At 55.3% G+C, this 19183-nt stretch overlaps 2 protein-coding genes across 11 annotated transcripts in view; one reads left to right on the top strand and one right to left on the bottom strand.

Annotated features, from left to right (window-relative positions):
* The window catches only part of ASB2 (ankyrin repeat and SOCS box containing 2), a 42894-nt gene extending 31819 nt beyond the window's left edge, over window positions 1–11075 (bottom strand). The window contains exons 1-2 of one of the 10 annotated variants that reach the window (XM_064571528.1): window positions 11003–11023; window positions 240–342 (exon numbers count right to left, since the gene is read on the bottom strand). The gene's annotated coding sequence lies outside the window, so the exon portion shown is untranslated. Of the gene's footprint in view, window positions 1–134; window positions 343–2071; window positions 2992–9095; window positions 9935–11002 lie in introns of those variants that run through there. The other 9 variants (XM_064571525.1, XM_064571527.1, XM_054513849.2 and 6 more) reach the window with 9 other exon arrangements.
* CCDC197 (coiled-coil domain containing 197) overlaps window positions 9409–19183 on the top strand; it is a 30700-nt gene continuing 20925 nt past the window's right edge. Inside the window, exon 1 of the mRNA XM_064571529.1 lies at window positions 9409–9482. Within this exon, the coding sequence (XP_064427599.1) occupies window positions 9466–9482 (17 nt within the window). The 5' untranslated portion in view covers window positions 9409–9465. The remainder of the gene's footprint in view (window positions 9483–19183) is intronic.

Genomic DNA, 19183 nt, shown 5'->3' on the forward strand with positions numbered 1-19183 from the left:
AGTCCCTCCTCTACCTGCACCCATGGCCCAGGCCTCCCAGCCCTTCAAATCTAGCTCTCACTCTCCCTTCAGCCTCTACCTCCGCACACCTGATCTTCCAGGTAAGGCGAAGACACACTTTTCCCCCAACCCACCTGCGGCTCCCACCCCAGTGCTCTTGCTCGTCCTGTGCCAACCCGTCTCCTCCCTTTCTACACTCTCAGAATCCCTCCTCACTCCTCAAGGCCCAGAGCAAGTGCCTCCTCTTCCAGAACGTCTTCCAAGAAGTGTTCTGCTGCTACAACTTCTCCATCTGGGCTGTGGTCAGTAGTTCCTGTGTGGACTTGACCCTGGGTCCTCTTCCTAAGGCCATGAGAGGAGAAGGGCTGGTTAAAGTTTACTGCACCCCTTGACCGCCCACCCAACAGCCGGTTCCCCCATCTTCTCTGACAGCAGAACAACTGTCCTAATGAAAGAGAGAGCAGTGAAGAGAATCACTCCTTGTCCACATCCCTGCTTTGAGCTTGGAGGAGTGGATGCTTGGCACAGGGGCAGCCATCTTGTAACCATGAGGGGAACAGTGCTGGTACAATGAGTTTGACAGAGTGAATGATAGGTCTTCTGGATCTTTTATTATATTGTTGATCTGCTGAACTAACGCTGGTGCACCCACCCTGGCCTGCTTATTAGGTAGAGACTGAAGATCCTTCTGGTTTAAGCCAGTGTTGGTTGAGTTTGCTGTTATATGCAGTCAGAATCATCTTAATGCCTCATTCTCAGGTCTGGTCAAGAATCTTGAGAACATACCAAGGCCCTGATCTCACCCTAGACCGATGGACTCAAAGCCTCCAGGTTTCCCTGGAGTTCAAGGCTTCCCTGTCAATTTTAGTGTGTAGCCAGGGCTGAGAACGCTTTTCTAGAGCAACACGTCAGGCGGTCATGCTCGTTTTCCACACTAGGGGAGGGGAAGGGGCACCGTGACCTCAGAATCACTTGGTGCCTGATTGGAGTGTTATTTGTTTTTGCAGCAACTTCAGCATTAGTTTTGTTTATTGTAAAAAGAGCCGAAGACTGGGAATCAGGAGACTTCGGTTCGTGTACCAACTCACCATGAGCACCTCTCTTCCTCTCTTGAGCTTCGATTTTTCCATCTGTTAAATGTCAGGATGGCCTAGAGCACAGCCTCTGACCCTCCCACCCCGTAGGGGCCCAGCTGGCCCAGGCCCCCTTCCCTGCTCCCCTGTGCCTGAGGTCTGGGTGGGCCCAGGCCGGCCTTCAGGAGGGTGGGGAGTGGGCTCTGCCCAGTGAGAGGTGACACGCTCGGCTTTCCCAGGGCCCCCATTGTGGTGCCCCCATTTGAGGGCATCTGCTCCAGGCCAGAGGCAAGGGGAAGAACACTGGAGAGAGACAGAGACCTGGGTTATGGTCTCCATGTTGACACTAGAGTGCTGTGTGACCTTGGCCAAGTCCTTATCCCTCTCTGGGCCTCAGTTGTCCCCTTGCAAAAAGAGAGTTTTGGGTTTCCAAGTGCTCTTCTGGTTTTTTAGCCTCTATAACTCTGTGAGACATTTGGTTTATCTTTGTGCTATATAAAACCCAAACTCTCTGTCCCTGAGAGTCCCCTCTGGCCACCTTAAGAGGTCTACCATATGCAAAGGGCTTAGCGTTAGTCATAGGGAAATAAGGAACCAGGTGGGAGTAGAAGGGTCTCAGGTCCAGATGTTGGGAGCCTACGGTCTAGTTTCAATTTGGAACTTACGAGCTACGTGACCTTGATTAAATCACTTCCCCTTGTTGGGCCTTAGTTCCTTTATCAGTAAAAATGGGAGTGAGACAAACCACTTCACCATGTTGTAGAGGCCATCCGTGGCTGGGGCAGTGGCTGCATAAGAGGTAAAGTAAGCATTTGACAGGAACCCCTCCCACCCCTCACCGCCAGGCAGCCATGGGCCCAGCAGGCTGGCATGGGCTGATCAGAGGCGTATGGACAGCACCGGGCTACCTTGCCCCTTCCCTGACCAGATGCCTGTGGGAGGAGCCAGGTCGCAGTCACCTGGACCTGCCAGTTTCCTGCAGCCAGTTCCAGACTCACCAGGCCCTCCTCCGCGGGTCTGGCGGCATCCAGAGACTTTCCTGCCTAACGGTCATTTCATGGCATGGCCCTGACAACAGCTTGAGAAAGTAGGAACGTTTTCCTGTTGAACTGACATTAATTCTTCTATACCGCCACTCCTTCTGAAAGTACCTGATGCCCCGATGTGATTGCTCCCCATTTTACAGATGAGGCAATTAAGGTTCAAGGAGGGGAAGGGAAAGGTTTGCACAAGGACAGAGGGCTGGAACACTGGGATCTGGAGCCCCAGTGCTCCTCCTGGGAATTCCAGGAACACAATCCAAGTAACTGGCACACACCTGGGCTCTGAGCAGGCAGGGGTAACATCACCATCCTCAACCAGCCTGGCCACCTGACCTGCTTCTGTGCATGGAGCCCACATCAGGCTGTTGGCCGTCCCAGAGGAAGGTGCACACCGACAGGTGAGGGGGGTGGTGACCTTGAAGGGACCCTGACGGAGAGGGTCTCTGCCTTGGAGAGGGCGAACTTCCCCACGCTGCTGTGAGCCCAGACGTCTCTTGCTTTTCCCACTGAGATCCTCAGCCTTTGAGGGTCCTTGGATAAGTCATGTATCTTTAGTTCCCACATGTGCAAAATGGAGATACCAGTAAGTACTATCGAGGGGTTGGTGTGAGAATCAAGGGCTCAGGCACGCCTGCCAGGGACATGGGGGTTGGGGGACCGTCTCCTGGGGGTGGTGGCTGGGGCTGTTCGGTCTCAGCCTGAGGGGCAGTTATAAAGCAGCTCGTGGGGTCAGCTTGACCAGGTTCAAGCCACAGCTTTGCCAGTTACTCGCTGTGTGATCTCCTAGAATCTCAAATTGTCCATCTATTAAATGGACATAGTAAGATTGCCTATATCATGTGAGAGGGAGGAGTGGTGATCCTGGGAGAGAAACTGCTTCTTTCAGCCTCAGTCTCCCTCCTCTGCACGCTGCCTAGCTTGATTTCTGAGGCCTCTGCCTGGGGCTGGGCCACCTTCTAGGCCTGAGTCCCGGAGAGAGAGAGCAGGGGGCAGCCAGCAGTCCCAAGGGACCCTTTGGGAGGCTGATTGGGATAGAAAAAAAATAGCCCTTTCCCAGAGAAAGCCGGAGGCTTTGCCCAGGCAAGTGAGGGGCCTGCAGGGGGAGCAGAGTTCAAGGGCGGCCAGTCCAAGGCCAGCTTGGAACCCCTGGGGCCTCCAGAGGCTCCTCCCTTACCCCCTTTGCAGTGCCCCAAACATTGCCTCCAGGGGAACCCTCCCCCCAGGAGGCATCTGTAAAATGGGACAACAGTGACTGTGACCATTCTTTGAGTTAGCACATGCAAAGCACTCAGAGCAGTACCCGGTCCATCTGTAGTCAATGCTCCTCTAAGCTGGGCCTCAGTTTCTACATCTGTGAAATGGGCATAGAAACATGGCTCTTTCAGGGCTGTGCTGAGGATTAGCATTGGAAAAGTGGCTTCTCCCCCCCTCCCCAAGTTCTTTCCCTCCCCACAAGTCCCAGCTGGCTGACAGCCAGGGTCTGCCTGGGAAATGGCAGTGAGGTCTGGGCTCCTGTGCGTGGGGTGGGGTCTCTGGGGCTGTTTGGGGGGTTACAGTGGGAGGAGTGGCTCCTGGAATGTCTTACTGGAAAACTGATGGTGGGGCATGACCAGGAAGGCAAGGGACAAGGAGGAGGACTGACAGCCATCCTCCGGCACACCAGGCTCCCCTTCAGCTGGGGACCTGGGAGAGGAGTGTGAGCCTGGACAATCTCCTTCCGTCCTCAGGCTGTTTGTAGATGGAGCCCTGCTCACCCACCTTCCCGTCCCTCTTGCCTGTCACCTGGCTAGTCATTCTTCCAGATGCAGTTCAAGCATCTCCTCCACCAGGAAGCCCCCCGATCTGATGTCAGAGGCATCCTGAGCTCCGTCCATTGCTCTAACAGCCTGCTCTGGACCTATCCTCCCACTGAATATAGGAACTTCTAAATTGCAGGACTGTGTCACATTCGTGTCATGACCCCAGGACATAGCCCAAGGCCAGATACACAGTAGGTATGTATGAAATGCTGGCTGAATGAATGAATGAATGAATGAATGAGTCCAACCTTGGAAGCACAGCTATTATCGAGAAGATTACCGTGCCTGGCAGGTGGGGCAGCCGCTGGCGTCCCACTGCCTGGGTTCGACCCTGGCTCTGCCCCCTACTGGCTGGGCGATGGGGAGCTGGTTACTCCCACCCCAGGCTGTCCTGGGGGGCCCCCTGGGACCCCTGCAGAGCCCTGCTGAGTGGGCGCAGGGGCCAGTAATGGGGTCAGCGCCGGGGAGGGAGGGAGGTCTCCAGGCGCTCCCCAAAGCAGCTGGGGTGCAGGATGGATTCTGCCCACTAATTCCACATCCTCCACTCCCCAGGGCCCCTCCTGCCCCCTCCTCCCTTCCTGCTCACACCACCTGCTGTCCTCCGGGCTTTGGAAGGAGTTACAACCCCTCCACTCTCCTCTCAGTCCCGGGCTTGAGTTTATGAATGAGGGGGCCACCTACAAATGACGGTTGTGGGTACTTAGTGAGCACTTAGTTCATTTACCAGTGCCGGCCATGCGGTAGGTGCCAAGTAAGTATTCCAGTTAGGGTCACATGTGACTCTCAGGTGTGAGAGGGGAGCACGGACCATTCAGTTTAGCTCTTACACGATGCACCGTCGTCAGACCCGTCTGTCACCACAGATCACAGTGGGTGTTTGCCAAACACCATACCGCCTTCCCTTGTGGTTCATTTATGGTCTCACATGTGTTGTTAGTTTGAGCCACGAGATAAATCTGTGGTAAGCTATTGGTCCCATTCTACAGATGAGGAAACCGAGGCACACCAGGGAAAAACTGACAAGGAAGAGACTAGAGGCTGCCGCGTCTGACTTGACCCTTGTCTTCACCCCGTGTAACTAACAGCAGGGGCCTGTGGTTCTGTGGGTTTGAGGAGAGGCCCGGAGTCCCACTGGAGACAGAGGGTGTGTGTTCAGAAGGACTTGGTGTATATGGGCATTTGGGGATACGGGCGCATCTGCCTTACATCTATATATGTAATATGCGCTCCACCCATCTGCCACCTTCAAACAGTTCCCCTCTCTCCTCGGCCCCAGGCAACCCTGACAGCCAGCTGCAAGTGGGGACTCGGCCCCCAGGGTCCTCAACCCTACTCCTTGCAGTGCTCAATACCTTCTGTCAAAACTTCTCTCTCTGATCTGCTGTTCCCCCAGGCTGCAGAGGGTCCCGGAAAATCTATGGAAACTCTTCCAGCTTGAGGGCTTGTGGCTGTGAACAATTAAAATGTTCTCTCCCCTTCCTGGGTCCTACTGCTTTAAAAATCCCGATCATGGGGCGGGCCTGGGTGGCTCAGTTGAGCGTCTGCCCTCGGCTCAGGTCATGATCTTAGGGTCCTGGGATTGAGCCCCGCATCGGGCTCCCTGCTCAGCGGGAAGCCTGCTGCTCCCTCTGCCTCTGCCTCTCCCCCGCTCGTGCTCTCTCGCTCTCAAATAAATAAATAAAATTTAAAAATAAATAAATAAGTAAAAATAAATAAAATCCCAATCATAAAAACAGCTGGTGCTTGTGGTTTTTTTCATGCCCTGCACCCTTTGACCCTCTCAGTACCTGGTGTGGGTGGGGTAGGACTCTTCCCATTGTGCGGATGGGAAGACTGAGTTGTAACTGGCACAGTGGCTTGAGAACGGGCCTGCCTGCCCCTCTTTTCTTTGAACCCTCTGACAATGAGTATTCAGGGCAGCGGCCAGGGGTCACTCACTCTGGAAGTTTCTGCCCTGGGTAAGAGGTGAGCAGCCTTGAGGAGATGCGGGGTGGAATCCAGGCCACCTTGCTTGCCGCCTCCCCAACCCCCGGAGGGGCTCAGGTCAAAGCCCCATGGTGGGTATTTGCTGTGGGGTGGTGCTGACAGGCCTCACAGCTGCTGGGAGTTCGGGCCTTTTGTTCAGACGCTAAAGATTCTAAGAAGGCCCCCCCAACTCTGCTAATCCCAGAGCCCTTGCTGCCGGTTTCAAGCTCCTGGCTTTCCTCAGGCCCGAGTCCGGCTTCCCAGGTCGGGCCAGGATTGCTGGAAGTTACTGAGGGGAACTGCTCCCTGTAGCACACTTAAACCAACCCACCCCCAACACAGGCGCTCTCCCCATCGTATGGAGGGGCAGCTGAGGCCCCCCGGGAGAGGGGTCGGGACTGGCCTCGGTCACCCAGGTGGGACTCTGCCCAATGGATGGGTCGGGGAGACTGAGGCTCCATCTGAAGGGGAGGTGAGTGCGCCTTGCTGACCTGAACCCGTGTGAATCGCTCCCAGCGGTCCAGGGACCCCCGCAGCAAGCCTTTGCCTCAGCCTCCCAAACGGGGGGCTCTTCTCTCACCTCCTGCACAGCCCGGCCCTCCACACCCCTCCTGGCCCATCTCCCTGTCCTTCTCCTGCGGCAGCCAGGCCCCTCAGCGGGGCTCAGCCACCTATAGGTCTAGGTGCCGGATTCCAGGCCCCGACCCAGTTTCTGCCCAAGGCTCAGAGAATGCCGGGCTCTGCACTGGCGTGGGCAGCCTGGGTTAGGGGTGAGAGGGGCAGGGCTTCTGGTGCGGCTCTGAGCCTCTGCAGCCCAAGCGCAGCCTTGCCCAGCCCTGTCCTGGGCACCGGGAGAGTGTGGCCCCTGGGGAGCAGGAGGTTCTGGAAGCTCTAACTCCAGGCCGCATGGTGGGAAGGTGCAGTGGGGACAAGAGGGCCCTCCGAGCCCTGCTCCTCTCACCTGGGCCCAACCGCAGGGCTGGCTGGAAATCTTTAAATTGGGATCCCACCAAAATCTTTTTCCTTTCTGTTTTTTCCCTCCTCTCCTGCCTTTATTTCAATCTTCTCCACCTCTTGGCTTGCCCTGCGTTTCCTCGCTCTTTGTCTACCCCTCTGCTTTGTGTCCCTTTCTTTAAAAAATCAAGCAAACTAGGAGTCAGTTCACTTTGACGTCACCACCCCCTCTCCGAAACCTCTCCCTCAGCTGCAAAGCTCTTAAGGCTTCCTTGATATTCCTGGGTATTCATTAGTCCAAGAGAAGGTGCTAAGGATAAAAACGATACAAACCGGTCCTGGAACAACCATCTCCTCTGGGCAGTCTGACCCTCTGTGGCTCAGAAATGGGAGGACACTGGGCGGGTCCAGAGATATTTTTGTGCCTCCTTCGGGAAAACACTCTTGGATCTAGCCTGTCCACAATGTACGGGAACCTTGTTACATACACCCCGACTGTGCCAGGGACGGGTCTGTTTACTGCTGTGCTGGGCCCCAGGGAGGCCATGGCGTTGAATGTGGACACTAGAGGCCAAGAGGCCAGGATGGGATCCCCGACTCCAACACACCCTAGCTGTCTGGCTCCAGGCAAAACCCTGAACCTCTCCGAAACTCAGTTTTCCCATCTGGCAAATGGGAGTAACCATCACCTCTAAGTCAGGATGCCCTTGAGAAGAGTCAATAAGAGAAATCACCTGAAGCCCTGGGCCAGTGCCTGGCTCACAGTCAGTGCTCCGTGAACGCCCACGGATATCAATCGCTGTGTTATTCATTGTAAGGTCCCCGGGGGCGGAGGATCCCGGGCACTCACAGCCGGTCTGTTTGTGCAAGAATGGATGATGCAAATGAGAACAGCACCAGGTGGGGGCCGATGCCAGCTCCCGGAGGAGGCTGAGCTGTAAACAGGCCCGCCACCAGCTGTCGGGACCCATCCAACTGTTTTGGAAGGGACGGGAGCATCTGCCTCATCCCTGTATTCTGCCCCCCTCCCGGACGTGCCCCCCCGCCTCGCCCCCGGCCTCCGCTGCAGAGGGCAGGGACTGTGGCTGCTAGGCTGGCCCCAGCTGCCTCTGCCTGGGCCCCAGAGCTGTCCCCACCCCTGCCTCACGCCCCTTGAGTTTTCCTTCCTTGAGGAAAGCCTTGCTGTCCTTCCTGTGTGGGGGGCTTGGCCTCTGGCCTGCCCCGTGTCTCCGTCACTTACCTGGCCTCCCTACTTGCGCCGCCTCTCTTCCCCCTCATTCCAGGCCATTCCCCTGGCTACTGAGGAGCTACCTGAAATCAGATCCCACCTGCACCCCCTTTGCTCAAAAACAATCGGAAAATATTCCATCCTCTTGCCTGCCCTGGTGGGAGCTGCGTCTCTCTCTGGCTTCCCTCTCCTCCCCGCCAGTTTTGTCCCCTTCGTGGCCCTTTGCTGTAGCCACTCTGCATTTCCCACCGACACCCCCGACCCACCCTGACGTGTCTGTCGCCCTTTGCCGGAGCGGCCCCTCTGCCTGGAGGTCCCTCTCCCTGTCCCTCTGCCTGGTGACATCCACCCAGCTTTTTAAAAGCTATCTCGTCCCTGGATATGTCCTCATGCTCATACACGCACACGCACACACGCTCACACGAGGTACTCTTGCATCTCGGCAATCCCACGGTGCTCTGTTAAATCTCATGGAACATCTCATTCTTTACATTGTGTCACAGTCTCTGTTTGCAGATTGGGCGTCCCCCCACCCCCCCGAGCCCCAAGCAGTTGCAGGTACAGCCCCTGGCAGCTGACTTCTATCACCCCACGAAACTGTGCACACAGAGGCACTCCCTAAATGCCACGGGACATCGATGCCCACGGGCATAAACATAGCTATCTGGCCACCTGACCTAAAAGCCTTTCTGAAAGCCGTCTGTCCCCCACAGATACTGCCCTAGGTCCACGGCACCCACAATAGCACCACTGATAATCCCATTCCATTTCCATGTTTAGAAGTGCACAGCAGAGTGATATTCTGAGTGAGCGTCCTCCAGCAGAATGCATAAGTGCATGCATAGGGCTGATTCTCTGTCCCCCAGGTCCAAAGTGAAAGTCCCCAGCATACTTTCTACACAAGAGACAGGAGAGAGAGACGCAAGCAAGGAGTCTTGATAATAAGGAGTCACCAACAAGCAATGCAGTGGTTAAGTCCCAGCCAAACAATCTTTCTTGAAGTCTGTGTAAGAAAGTCGAAAGCATGCATTACCTGTTAGGCTCTGAAACAGGGGCACACAATGCAGGGGTACTAAAAGGTGTTTTCTTGAGGGTGTCTTAATTCAGAACATGCTCCCTGAGTTTTCCTTCTGCCCTGGCCCTGAGCTCCTGGCCGCTCTGCCAGGCAGTTCTGAAACGCTTTCCTTTGAAGCAGGGAGTTTATTTCAGGCCCACCGCATGACCAGTGATGGCCAGCCAAACTATAAGATGTTGTGCATCTCAGATGTCCTATTTGAAGATCGCCCGGAGGAGGCCGCCCTGCCGCCTTCCGTCCCTCCACGGTGCGTCAATTACGGACCTCGCGGCAGAGAGCATCTCGGAGAGCTGGCCCTCACGTGACGTCGTCATTTGTGATCCTTGACATGGAGGCCATATATGGGTATGTTTCTGGAACTCCCCAGGAGGGAGCGAGAGAGAAGAGAGATAGGGAGGGTGAGAGACAGAGAGAGAGGGAAAAAGGGTGGGGAGCCAGAGCTGGGAGATTAGAAGACGGGGGGGGGGGGGGGGGACACTAGGGGACAGGAGAAGGGAGGGAAGTGCAAAAAGGTGATGGAGAGGAAGAAGGAAAGGAAGAGGTGCAGGAGGAGAGGGGAGAAGGCATACATGAGAAGAGAAAGAAGAATTGGGGAAAACAGAGAAGCAAGGGGAGAGGGACACTGAGATAATCCGGGGATGAAAAGGGGAGCGTGGAAGACAGAGGAGCAAGAGGGAGAGAGCAGCGGGGGACTCGGGGACAGAAGGGGGAGCAGAGGGGAAGGTGGGGGAGGCAGGGAGGCTGGGAAGAGGGCAGGGAGAAGGGTGGATGGAGGGAAGGCGGGGAGGCAGAAGATGAACAGGAGCAGAGAGAAGAGAGTGGAAGGGAAGGGTGTTTGGGTTTGGGGTAAGCGGGCTTGGCAAACACGGCTGAGCAGGCCCCAGGGGCAGAGCCTGCCTTGGAGGTTCAGGGATCCAGCTTCGGGCTGTCATGCATGGGGTGGGGCTGGGCTGCAAAAGGCAGGGGAACAAACAAGCAAACAAACAAACTAGTGCGCGCACCAGCCTTAGCAGCACAAAGCCGAGGGAACCCTTCTGCCAGCACACGGCCAGGGAAGAAAGCCCCTGTTTCTGGACTAGATCAAATTGCACAAGATGTCAGCATCCAGTGGCAGAGACAACATGCTCAGCCACAGGCACTGAGTATCCAGGATGCTCCTGGCACGCTGCCAGACACTTACATCCCCACCTGCTGGAGTGAGGGAGGGGGCTGGGAATGTCACTTGGTCTCTTCTTCTAAATGGAAAAAAAATTCCATTTCAAAGGCCCATTCCCCTTGGAGGATACTGGATTTACGACCCCCTAGCATGATTTCTTACAGAGTCAAAGGCAGGATGCCTTTACAGTCTCTTGGAACATTCCCCCTCAGTGAACATTCTAAATCTCAGTGAACGCAGGGTACCCTGGGTTCTGGTTGAAGTTCTGGGCGTCTGATCTGGTGCTGGGGACTGAAGGACACCGTCAGTCCCAGGCTGTCTCCCAGCTACTCGGCCCTGGCACCTGTATTGCCCCATCTGGGGCTGCCCCACCCCCCAGGCTACTATAGTTGGTGACCCCTCAAGGTTAGCTCATGCCCGGCCCCTCCCAGACCCCTGTGCCATGGTGGGGGGCGGGCGATGAGGGAAGGGCATCGAGGGGCCATCCAGTTCTCTTTACTGTTTGGGGGTTGTCCTCGGCAGGAGGAATTTCTAGTGGGTCCCGGGGAGTGCATCCCTGGGGTCCTGCTGCTTCCGTGGGCTCCCAGCCAGGGGTGGGGCACAGGTCCTTCTGCTCTCTCACTGTCCAGACCCCCTCCCCAGATGTGGCCTGGGAGGGGTGGGCCATGGGCAGGCACAGTGTCCCTTCTCAAGTGGACTTCTGCCTTACCTCTCCCTCCCAATCCAGACGAACCTCTCATAGTGGAGCGAGCTGGAGAAACTCACTCTCCAAATCCTGTTGCCTTGTGTCTTCACTCAGCTTTTGAAAATCCAGAGCCTAAATTGTGGGTAAAGAGTCACAGGGAACAGAAAGTGTGCTGGGGGTGGCCAGCAGGGGGAGGGGCTGGCTGGACACATTTCCACTAATAAATGGCATCATCGGTGGGAGGGGGAGCTGGAGTAACTGGGTGACGGGTAAGGAGGGCACGGATGAAATGAGCCCTGGGTGTTGCGTGCAACCACTGAATCCCTGACCTCTACCTCTGACACTAAGGAAACACTATATGTTAGCGAATTGAATGTAAATAAAATACAATTAAAAAAATAAATGGCATCACCCTGCTGTATTCATACAACCTTCCTGGCAGGCTGTCATCACCCCTGCTTCACAGATGAGGAAACTGAGGCTCAGGGGTTTGGGGAACTTGTCCATCATCCCACGATGTATAAGTAATTGTTTAGATCTGAACCACAGTTGCCTGACATAAAAAGCAGTGCTTTCAGCCACGGCTCTGCCAGCTGCCCCCCTGCCACCTCCCCCCATGCACCAGGGAATCCAAATATTGGGTCAGAACAAGGAACCCCACAAGGTTATGTAAGTCAATTGGTGAACGTTTGCTTTTTCCCTGGTCCTTATTCATCCCAGTTGGGAGGCTTGACGTTGCAGTAAGTCCACAAAGCCCAAGCCAAAGACAGGTTGGTCTGTCTGTTGACATCATAGGCAGCTCCCTCCAGAACAAACAGGCTGGGCTGACTCTACCCCAGAGATTCTTTTTTTTTTTTTTTTAAGATTTTATTTATTTATTTTTAAAGATTTTATTTATTTATTTGACAGAGAGAGACACAGCGAGAGAGGGAACATAAGCAGGGGGAGTGGGAGAGGGAGAAGCAGGCTTCCCGCCGAGCAGGGAGCCCGATGTGGGACTCGATCCCAGGATCCTGGGATCATGACCTGAGCCGAAGGCAGACACTTAACGACTGAGCCACCCAGGCGCCCAAGATTTTATTTATTTATTTGACAGAGACACAGCGAGAGAGGGAACACAAGCAGGGGGAGTGGGAGAGGGAGAAGCAGGCTCCCCGCGGAGCAGGGAGCCCAATGTGGGGCTCTCGATCCCAGAACCCTGGGATCATGACCTGAGCCAAAGGCAGATGCTTAATGACTGAGCCACCCAGGAGCCCTTACCCTATAGATTCTTTATTGTTATTATTATTATTATTATTTTTTTTGAAATTAGAGAGAGAGAGTAGGGGGGAGGAACAGAGGCAGAGGGAGAGAGAGAATCTTAAGCAGACTCTGTGCCCAGCATGGAGCCCGACGTGGGGCTCAATCTCATGACCCTGAGATCATGACCTGAGCTGAAATCAAGAGTCGGACGCTTAACCGACTGGGCCACCCAGGCGCCCCTCTACCGCAGACATCCTTATGAATTCATCTGAGTTGAGGCCTGAAGTTTTTATTAACACATTATATACACATGAAAAGTGCACACATGTGTACAGCTCAATGGAATTTCACAAACAGAAGACACCCAGCATTTGCATCAAAGAGAGGATATTAGCAGCATCCCGGAAACCCCCCATTTTGCACCCCTCCTCTGCCCCACCTTGACACCAGCACCCATCTCCTCCTGCCAAGGGTGGGTGACCACTCCCCTGATCTCTAACAGTAAAGGTTGTTCTGAATGTCATACGAATGGCATCACACCGGTGCCTTCTTTCATTCAGTGGTGTATTGTGAGTTTCGTCCATGTTCTGGGGTGTTCCTTCTCACAGCCATGCGATATTCCCTGCTGACTATACCACAGCTTATCTGTTCTACTGCTGGTGGGCATCTGGGCAGTTTGGGACAGTTAGGAATACAGGGCTATGAACACTCCAATACACGTCTTTTGGTGTATGCATGTCCCCATTTCTGTTGGGTATGCACCTCAGATGGGAGTCCCTGGGTCATGGGATGGGCTTGTGTTCAACTTTGGTAAAACTGTCAGCTTTCCATAGTTGTTGTACCAATTTGCATTCCCATCAGCCATGTATAAGAGTTCCAGTCGCTCCGACTTCTTTTGTATTATCCATTCTGATGGGCTTTGGTGACATCTTGTTGCAGCTTTAATTTGCATGTCCCTGATGACAAACGACACTGAGCATTGGAGAATCCCTGGCCTCTGTGATCTCTGGAGCCCTCCCAGGGTCTCCAACTTTGTTTAAGACCCCAGAGGTTGGCCTGTGGAACAGCCCTCCAGGGAGTGTTTTTATGAGGACAGAAAGGGGTAAAAAAGGGATGGGTAGATGCTGGAGCTGAAAGCAAACAACTGGTCAACCTGCAGGGAAGCAAGAAGAATGTGATCCTCAAAAACAAGCCCCCAGGGCTCACACATGGCACCAGGAAGCTTCTACTTTCTGCTCGTAAATAGAACCCAGCCTCCCTCCCTCTCTAGTCCCCTATCCTGTTTTATTTTTCTCTGTAACACTTACCACCCCCCCTTACTTATTGTAGATTTATGCCATTTGTTTATTGCCTATCTCTCCCATCTAGAATAGTCTTGCTGTTGTCAGTGCCTACAACGGTGCCTGGAGCATAGTCAATGCTCATTAAGTGTTGAATATCTGTGCTAACATTCAAGCCACACAGCTTCTAGGTCTGAGCTGGGGAGGGCTATAGCCTGGCCTGCCAGCCTCAGCCCGACTCTTGGCCACACACACACACACCTGGCCTATCTCTTCCAGTCTTCCCTCCTTTTTTATTTTCATCTGAATTCCCATAAATAGAGGTGTGCGTGCATGCGTGTGATGGAGAGGCAGTTAATAGAGCCCTACACCTAGCAGGGCCCAAAGAGGATGCCAACACAAGCACATTTTCCTATGACAGTGATACCTCTTCCAGGAAGGAGAGAGAGAGAGGCGGAGAGGAAGCGCCAGCTAAGCGGGGAGGAGGGAGCTGAGATGTGGGTCAGTGCCAAGTCCGGGGACAGCTCTGACCCAGCGATGAAATATCAACCACTAAAATAAGCACCCCTGTGGCCTTGGCATCCTGGCACCCAGCCCTGGCTGCCTCTTGATATTAGTTTATTTTGGTTTCAAGAGATGAAGGACAGACAAGAGTCCAGTCCTCACCCTGGACAGCATCCTGGATGGGGGAGGGCAGTGGACAGAGGGCAGATGGCAGGGGGGTGAAGTGGGGGGCCCACAAAGGCCGAGTCCTGGGAGGGACGAAGGTGCATCTATGGAAAGGGAAGAAGGGGATCAAGGAGAAGGCAGAGACAAATCCCAGCCTCTCTTCCTTTCTTTAAAGTGAGCACTGTGTCCTCTGATGTGTGGCTGACCGTGCTTTCCTCTGGAACAATCTGGACCCTCTCAACCGCCCAGCTCAGGGGGTCAAGGGAGAGAAGTCAGTCTTCCCATTTCTAGAGAGCAGAGTGGGGGCATGGCCCTCACCCCTCAGACTGGAGAAAGGGGCAGGCCAGCCTCATGCCCTGTCAACACCCTACATGTGGGGATGACACCCACTAGGAGGAGGGCCCCTAGGGACTGGCAAGGGGCTGCCTGTCCAGCCTTGTTCTCTCCAATGCCCCACGTGCATGTAAGGGGAGGAGTAGTTGGATCTTATAAGGGTTTCCATCAAAATGAGCCGATATGAGGTACAAGCCCAATCCTGGGCCATGGGGTTCTTGAAACCAGCTGGGGGCCTCCCTGAGCCATAACTGACTGCAGACAAGAGGGGCCTGGACAGAGCTACAGACAGAAAGACATGGCAGAGCCATGGGCTCAGCCAGCCTCCCCGCTCCCTGCTCTACCCTTGCCCAGGAGTGCAGAGTGAGGCCATCTGGCACCTCTCCTGGCTCTCGGCCCCTGAGGAAAGGCCCAGCTGCAGCAGAAACCCTGGAGTCCAGGCCCATCTGGGTGAGAGTTCTGACTTCCTCCAGTGGATGCCTTGCCCCTGGAGGGTGTCCTGGGCCTGGTAGGGACATGCTTGGCCAACCCTGTGCAGATGGTATCTTCCTTGTCGGGAGTTGCCACGCACGTGCAATCCCAGTGAGCGCCACGCCGTCCCGTTTCCAGCACGGGCACCGGGGTCGGATAATCCCCGCCTCTTCCTCCCTTGCTGCAGGACGCTGGCCACAGCCCCGCACCTCACTGAATCTGTTTCATCTTCAGAGAAAAATGGGAGTGACAACTCCTCTGTCCGATGGCTCTTAGGGGGTTTGATGAGATCCCAGGGCTCAAAGAGCCCACCTGGGGCTCAGCATTCAGAAGACACTCAGTCTTGGGACTTCTTCCTCCACACCTGCCACCTGCAGGGGCCTGTGTAGGAGGGAAGGGCATCTCCCACCGGTCAGGTGAGCTCAGGCAGCCAGTGAGCCTAGGGCTGATCCATCCTGGAGGCTGCTGGCCCTATCAGCTGGTCAGGCCTCTTGGCCCCCTCCAGAGCCTGATCTCACCATGTCTGAGTCACCCTTGGGAACTCAGAAACAAAGTTCAACCCAAGTTAACTGCTGGGAACAGGTTTTCTATGAACATCACTGTGTCCATCCATAGCAGGGCCCGGAGCTTCCTATTGCCCTTTGGTAGGAGAGAAAGGATCCTTGCATGCAGACCCTACCACCAGCCTCCTTCCCAGGGATGAGCCCCCGGCTGTGTCGGAGGCCGTAGGGCCGGCTGGACTCAGTAGCTGCTGGCTGGCCCCTCACCATCCGGCCAGAGCTGGGGCCGGTCGCGGACCCATTCGCTCTGTCACTGTGGTGAAGCGGGGGGACAGATGCCTCTCGAATGCAGTTGCTGGACCCGCCACTCTGGAGGCAGAGCTCACAGCGAGCACAGGGGCCGCTCCAGACACGCAGCTGTTTCGGATTTGGCAGCTGCAGGGCAGTGGACTGCTCCCAGGCTTTAGCTTTCCACCCAGCCCCGCTCCTGGGGGAATCCAAAGTGGCCGGTGATGCGACATCACAGAGGTGTCAGCCAGCGCCGCCACTCTGGGGACGGCCCTGGGTTTGCTCTGCTGAGGAGGGCCTGGGTTCTGGGTGTGATAGGGCAGGGGGTGGACCCGCCGTCCCAAGGGGAGAGTCAGCATCCCACTCCTACAGGTGGAGACCCCGAGACCCTCCCGGGACTTGCCTGAACTTGGTGACACGTCTGCCCACTAGCCTCTGTCCCACACAGAACTGCAAGAGCAGAGGAGCAAGGAATGTTGAAAGGGGAAGATCGTAGGAGCACATCTGCCCAGCATCCTCTTCTGAGGCAAGGGAACTGGAGCTGGAGAGCAGGAGGGGCCAGCAAGGGAAACCCACTCCCGCCTTCCCCGAAGCTTCCTCCCAAGCTTACGGTGGGACCTTAGCGGTTGATCGTCACATCGAGCTGCGGACCCTACCTCCCCAGTTGTTGGGCAAATGGGCAGGAAGCCCACCACACCAGAGGAAGATGAGCCCAGAAGGGGGGGCTGGAGCTCCTCAGGCCCACATTTAAGATGCCTGCTACCCCCTGGAGAATCCCAGAAATGCTCGGTGGGGAGGATGTGATTTACAACAGACCACAAGCTCCAGTGAGCGGCATGGGCAGTTTGGGGGTCAATGTCATTGTGCCTCATTGCTCCCACTCCAAGAGGTCAGGCTGGGGCCACTCCCAGCACAGGATCACTTGGGAGGTGACTACCCTGGATCTCCCTGTGGAGCCCAGTGGCCAGGAGTCCAGACTCTGAAGTCATCCGCCAGCTCTACCATGTGTTCGCTGTGTGACCTTGGACCACTTGCTTAACCTCTCTGAGCCTTGGCTTCCTGATATATAAAATGAAGGAAGAATGACATATCTCATAAGAAAGCATCTATATCTTCCTTAGAATAAAGACTTACAGATGTTAGTGGTTGTTATTAGCTTAAACTTCCTTATAGAGACAGAGGGGATGGTGGCTGGCAGGGAAACAGTACCTCTTCACTGGGGACAATTACCTCCCAGGGGACATTTGACAATCCCTGGAGACATTTTTAGTAGCCACCACTGAAGGGGGGTTGCTCCTGGCATCTAGTGGGTAGAGGCCGGGGATGCTTCCAAACATCTTACAAAGTATAAGCAAACAGACACCCTATAAAGCACAGAAGAGCCTCCCCAAAATAGAATTAACAGTCCAAATGTCCATGGAGCTGTGGTGGAGCAAGCCTGGCTTGCCATGGGAAAAAGGCCGGTGGGAAGAAAATGAGGTCTGCACTGAGCAGATGAGGGAAAGGGCAGGGGTCTCCCCTTAGCTCCTGGGGGTGGCTTTGGATTTCAGGGATAGCCACCATCAAGAAGGCCAGGTGTTTGGATTTCAAATGCCTTTGACTGTTACAGGAATGGCTCCTTGAACGGGCTCGTAAACCAGCCCTGAAGGTCACCGGCAGAGGGAAATGCAGTCGCGGTGTAAGCAAAGCAGAAGGAACAGCCTTGGTGATCATTATGACAGTTGGGGTTTCGCCACTTAGCAGGAAAGGGGGGCCCCAGGTGGGTCTCAGCTCTGCTGGGCCAGACTCCTGCTGGTGGCTGGTGCATGCAAACACGCGCATGCAGGTGCATACCACACCCACACAGAGCTCACATTCTCTAAGTGAAGAAAAGAGGTGCATTTAACCCACCAGCTGGCATGATAGTTGGTGAATAACTAGTCTTATGAAAATATTAAATAGCTATTGAAGTCTCCTGTTTTCTAGAAATATGGCTCTCTGTGCTTTCATAGTGCGTGTGTGTGTGAGCACATGTGGGTCGAAGGCACCTGTCACATTGAAGTGAGCTTGGACCTAGCCACCAGCATGCTGGTCTTGGCCCTTCTGGAAAGTTCTGTGCGACCCTATGCAAATCTTTCCCCTCTCTGGAGCCCTAAATGGAGCAGAGGCGCTGTTAAGAATACAGACCCTTCCAAACTCTTGAGTGTTGGTGAAACCAGAATGAGCAGCTATAGGTCGGTGCACACATGCATGTTTGTTCTCCGAGATCAGGAATCCTACTTGTCATTTGGAATTCAAATCGAGCCTACCTATGTATTTTCAAAACAGAAATAAAAAATGGGATAAGAATGATTTTGGAAGCGTCTCTGAACCTGGGATTCAACCTCTAATCATATGTAATTTCCAAATAATGGCTGTTGGCCAGAATTCAGTCAATGTGCTTGCTGTTGATTTTTGTAGATGAAGACCCTCTCACACCCACGCACACTCACCGTGTTGCTTGTGACCGAGGGAGGCTGGTTCCACACACCCCCCCAGACTCCCGGGGACCCCTGGTGTGAGCGGGCACTGGGAAGGAGGGCGTGATGTGTCTCACACCCCGGGGAGGGGGGATGTGACTGTCCCCATTTTACTGCTAAGGAGATGGAGGCTCAGAGACTGAGATGCATTTCCCAAATTCGCTCAGTTAGTACAGAGTTCAGATTTTTAAAATTCCTTTCTCGCTCGCTCTGTGCTTTCCCTTTGTCCCTTACTTCCCAGTTTTCCTGGTGCCACTGACGCCGGCCAGCATCGGCCCCAAACTGCACTGTCATAGCTCCTGGCCTGGTGGCTGAAGAGCGTGTGACCCGGGCACACACCCTTGCCCGCCGCGGCCAGGGCTCTGCTCGGGGGTGGGGGCGGCCGGCCCGCAGCTACAAGGCGCTGCCAGCCGCCGGGCTCCTGGGAGGGGAGCTGACTCTTCTGTCCATGCAGGGCCTGTTCTGTGGCCCCTCAGTCCTCGGCCTTCCCTCGGGGCCCCTGGGCCTGTATTTCCCAGCAGCACCGGGCCGACAGGAGCAGGTGTCTGCTCTGCAGTGTGACCCAGGAGAGAACCCTCTCCCGTGCCCATGGCCCGGGCCGTCCGGGGCCCGTCTGGCTGAGGGCTGCCGCCTCCCCCGGGGGAAAGGTGGGTCCTGGGAGAATCTAAACAGGCCCAGCTTCATGCCTGTTGCCTCCAGGCCCCGCGACCAGCCCCACACACCTCCCTCAGCCCCTCTTCTCACTTGATGCCCCCACCGGCGCTCTACCTGTCTGCACGTTCGGGCCCTTGGACCCTCTTGGACTTGAATGCCCGTTCCCTCTGGCCCTCGGCCAGGCTCCGCGGAGCAGGGGCGCGGGGCGGGGCGGGTGGTGCTCCCGCTGTGTGTCTTGTACACGAGGCAGCTGATTTCCCCGGCTCGGAG

This window comes from Mirounga angustirostris, unplaced genomic scaffold (assembly GCF_029215605.1).
Source record: "Mirounga angustirostris isolate CCGP_5_RB_7025 unplaced genomic scaffold, mMirAng1.0.hap1 SCAF_9, whole genome shotgun sequence".
In the NCBI taxonomy this organism is placed as follows: Eukaryota; Metazoa; Chordata; class Mammalia; order Carnivora; family Phocidae; genus Mirounga; species Mirounga angustirostris.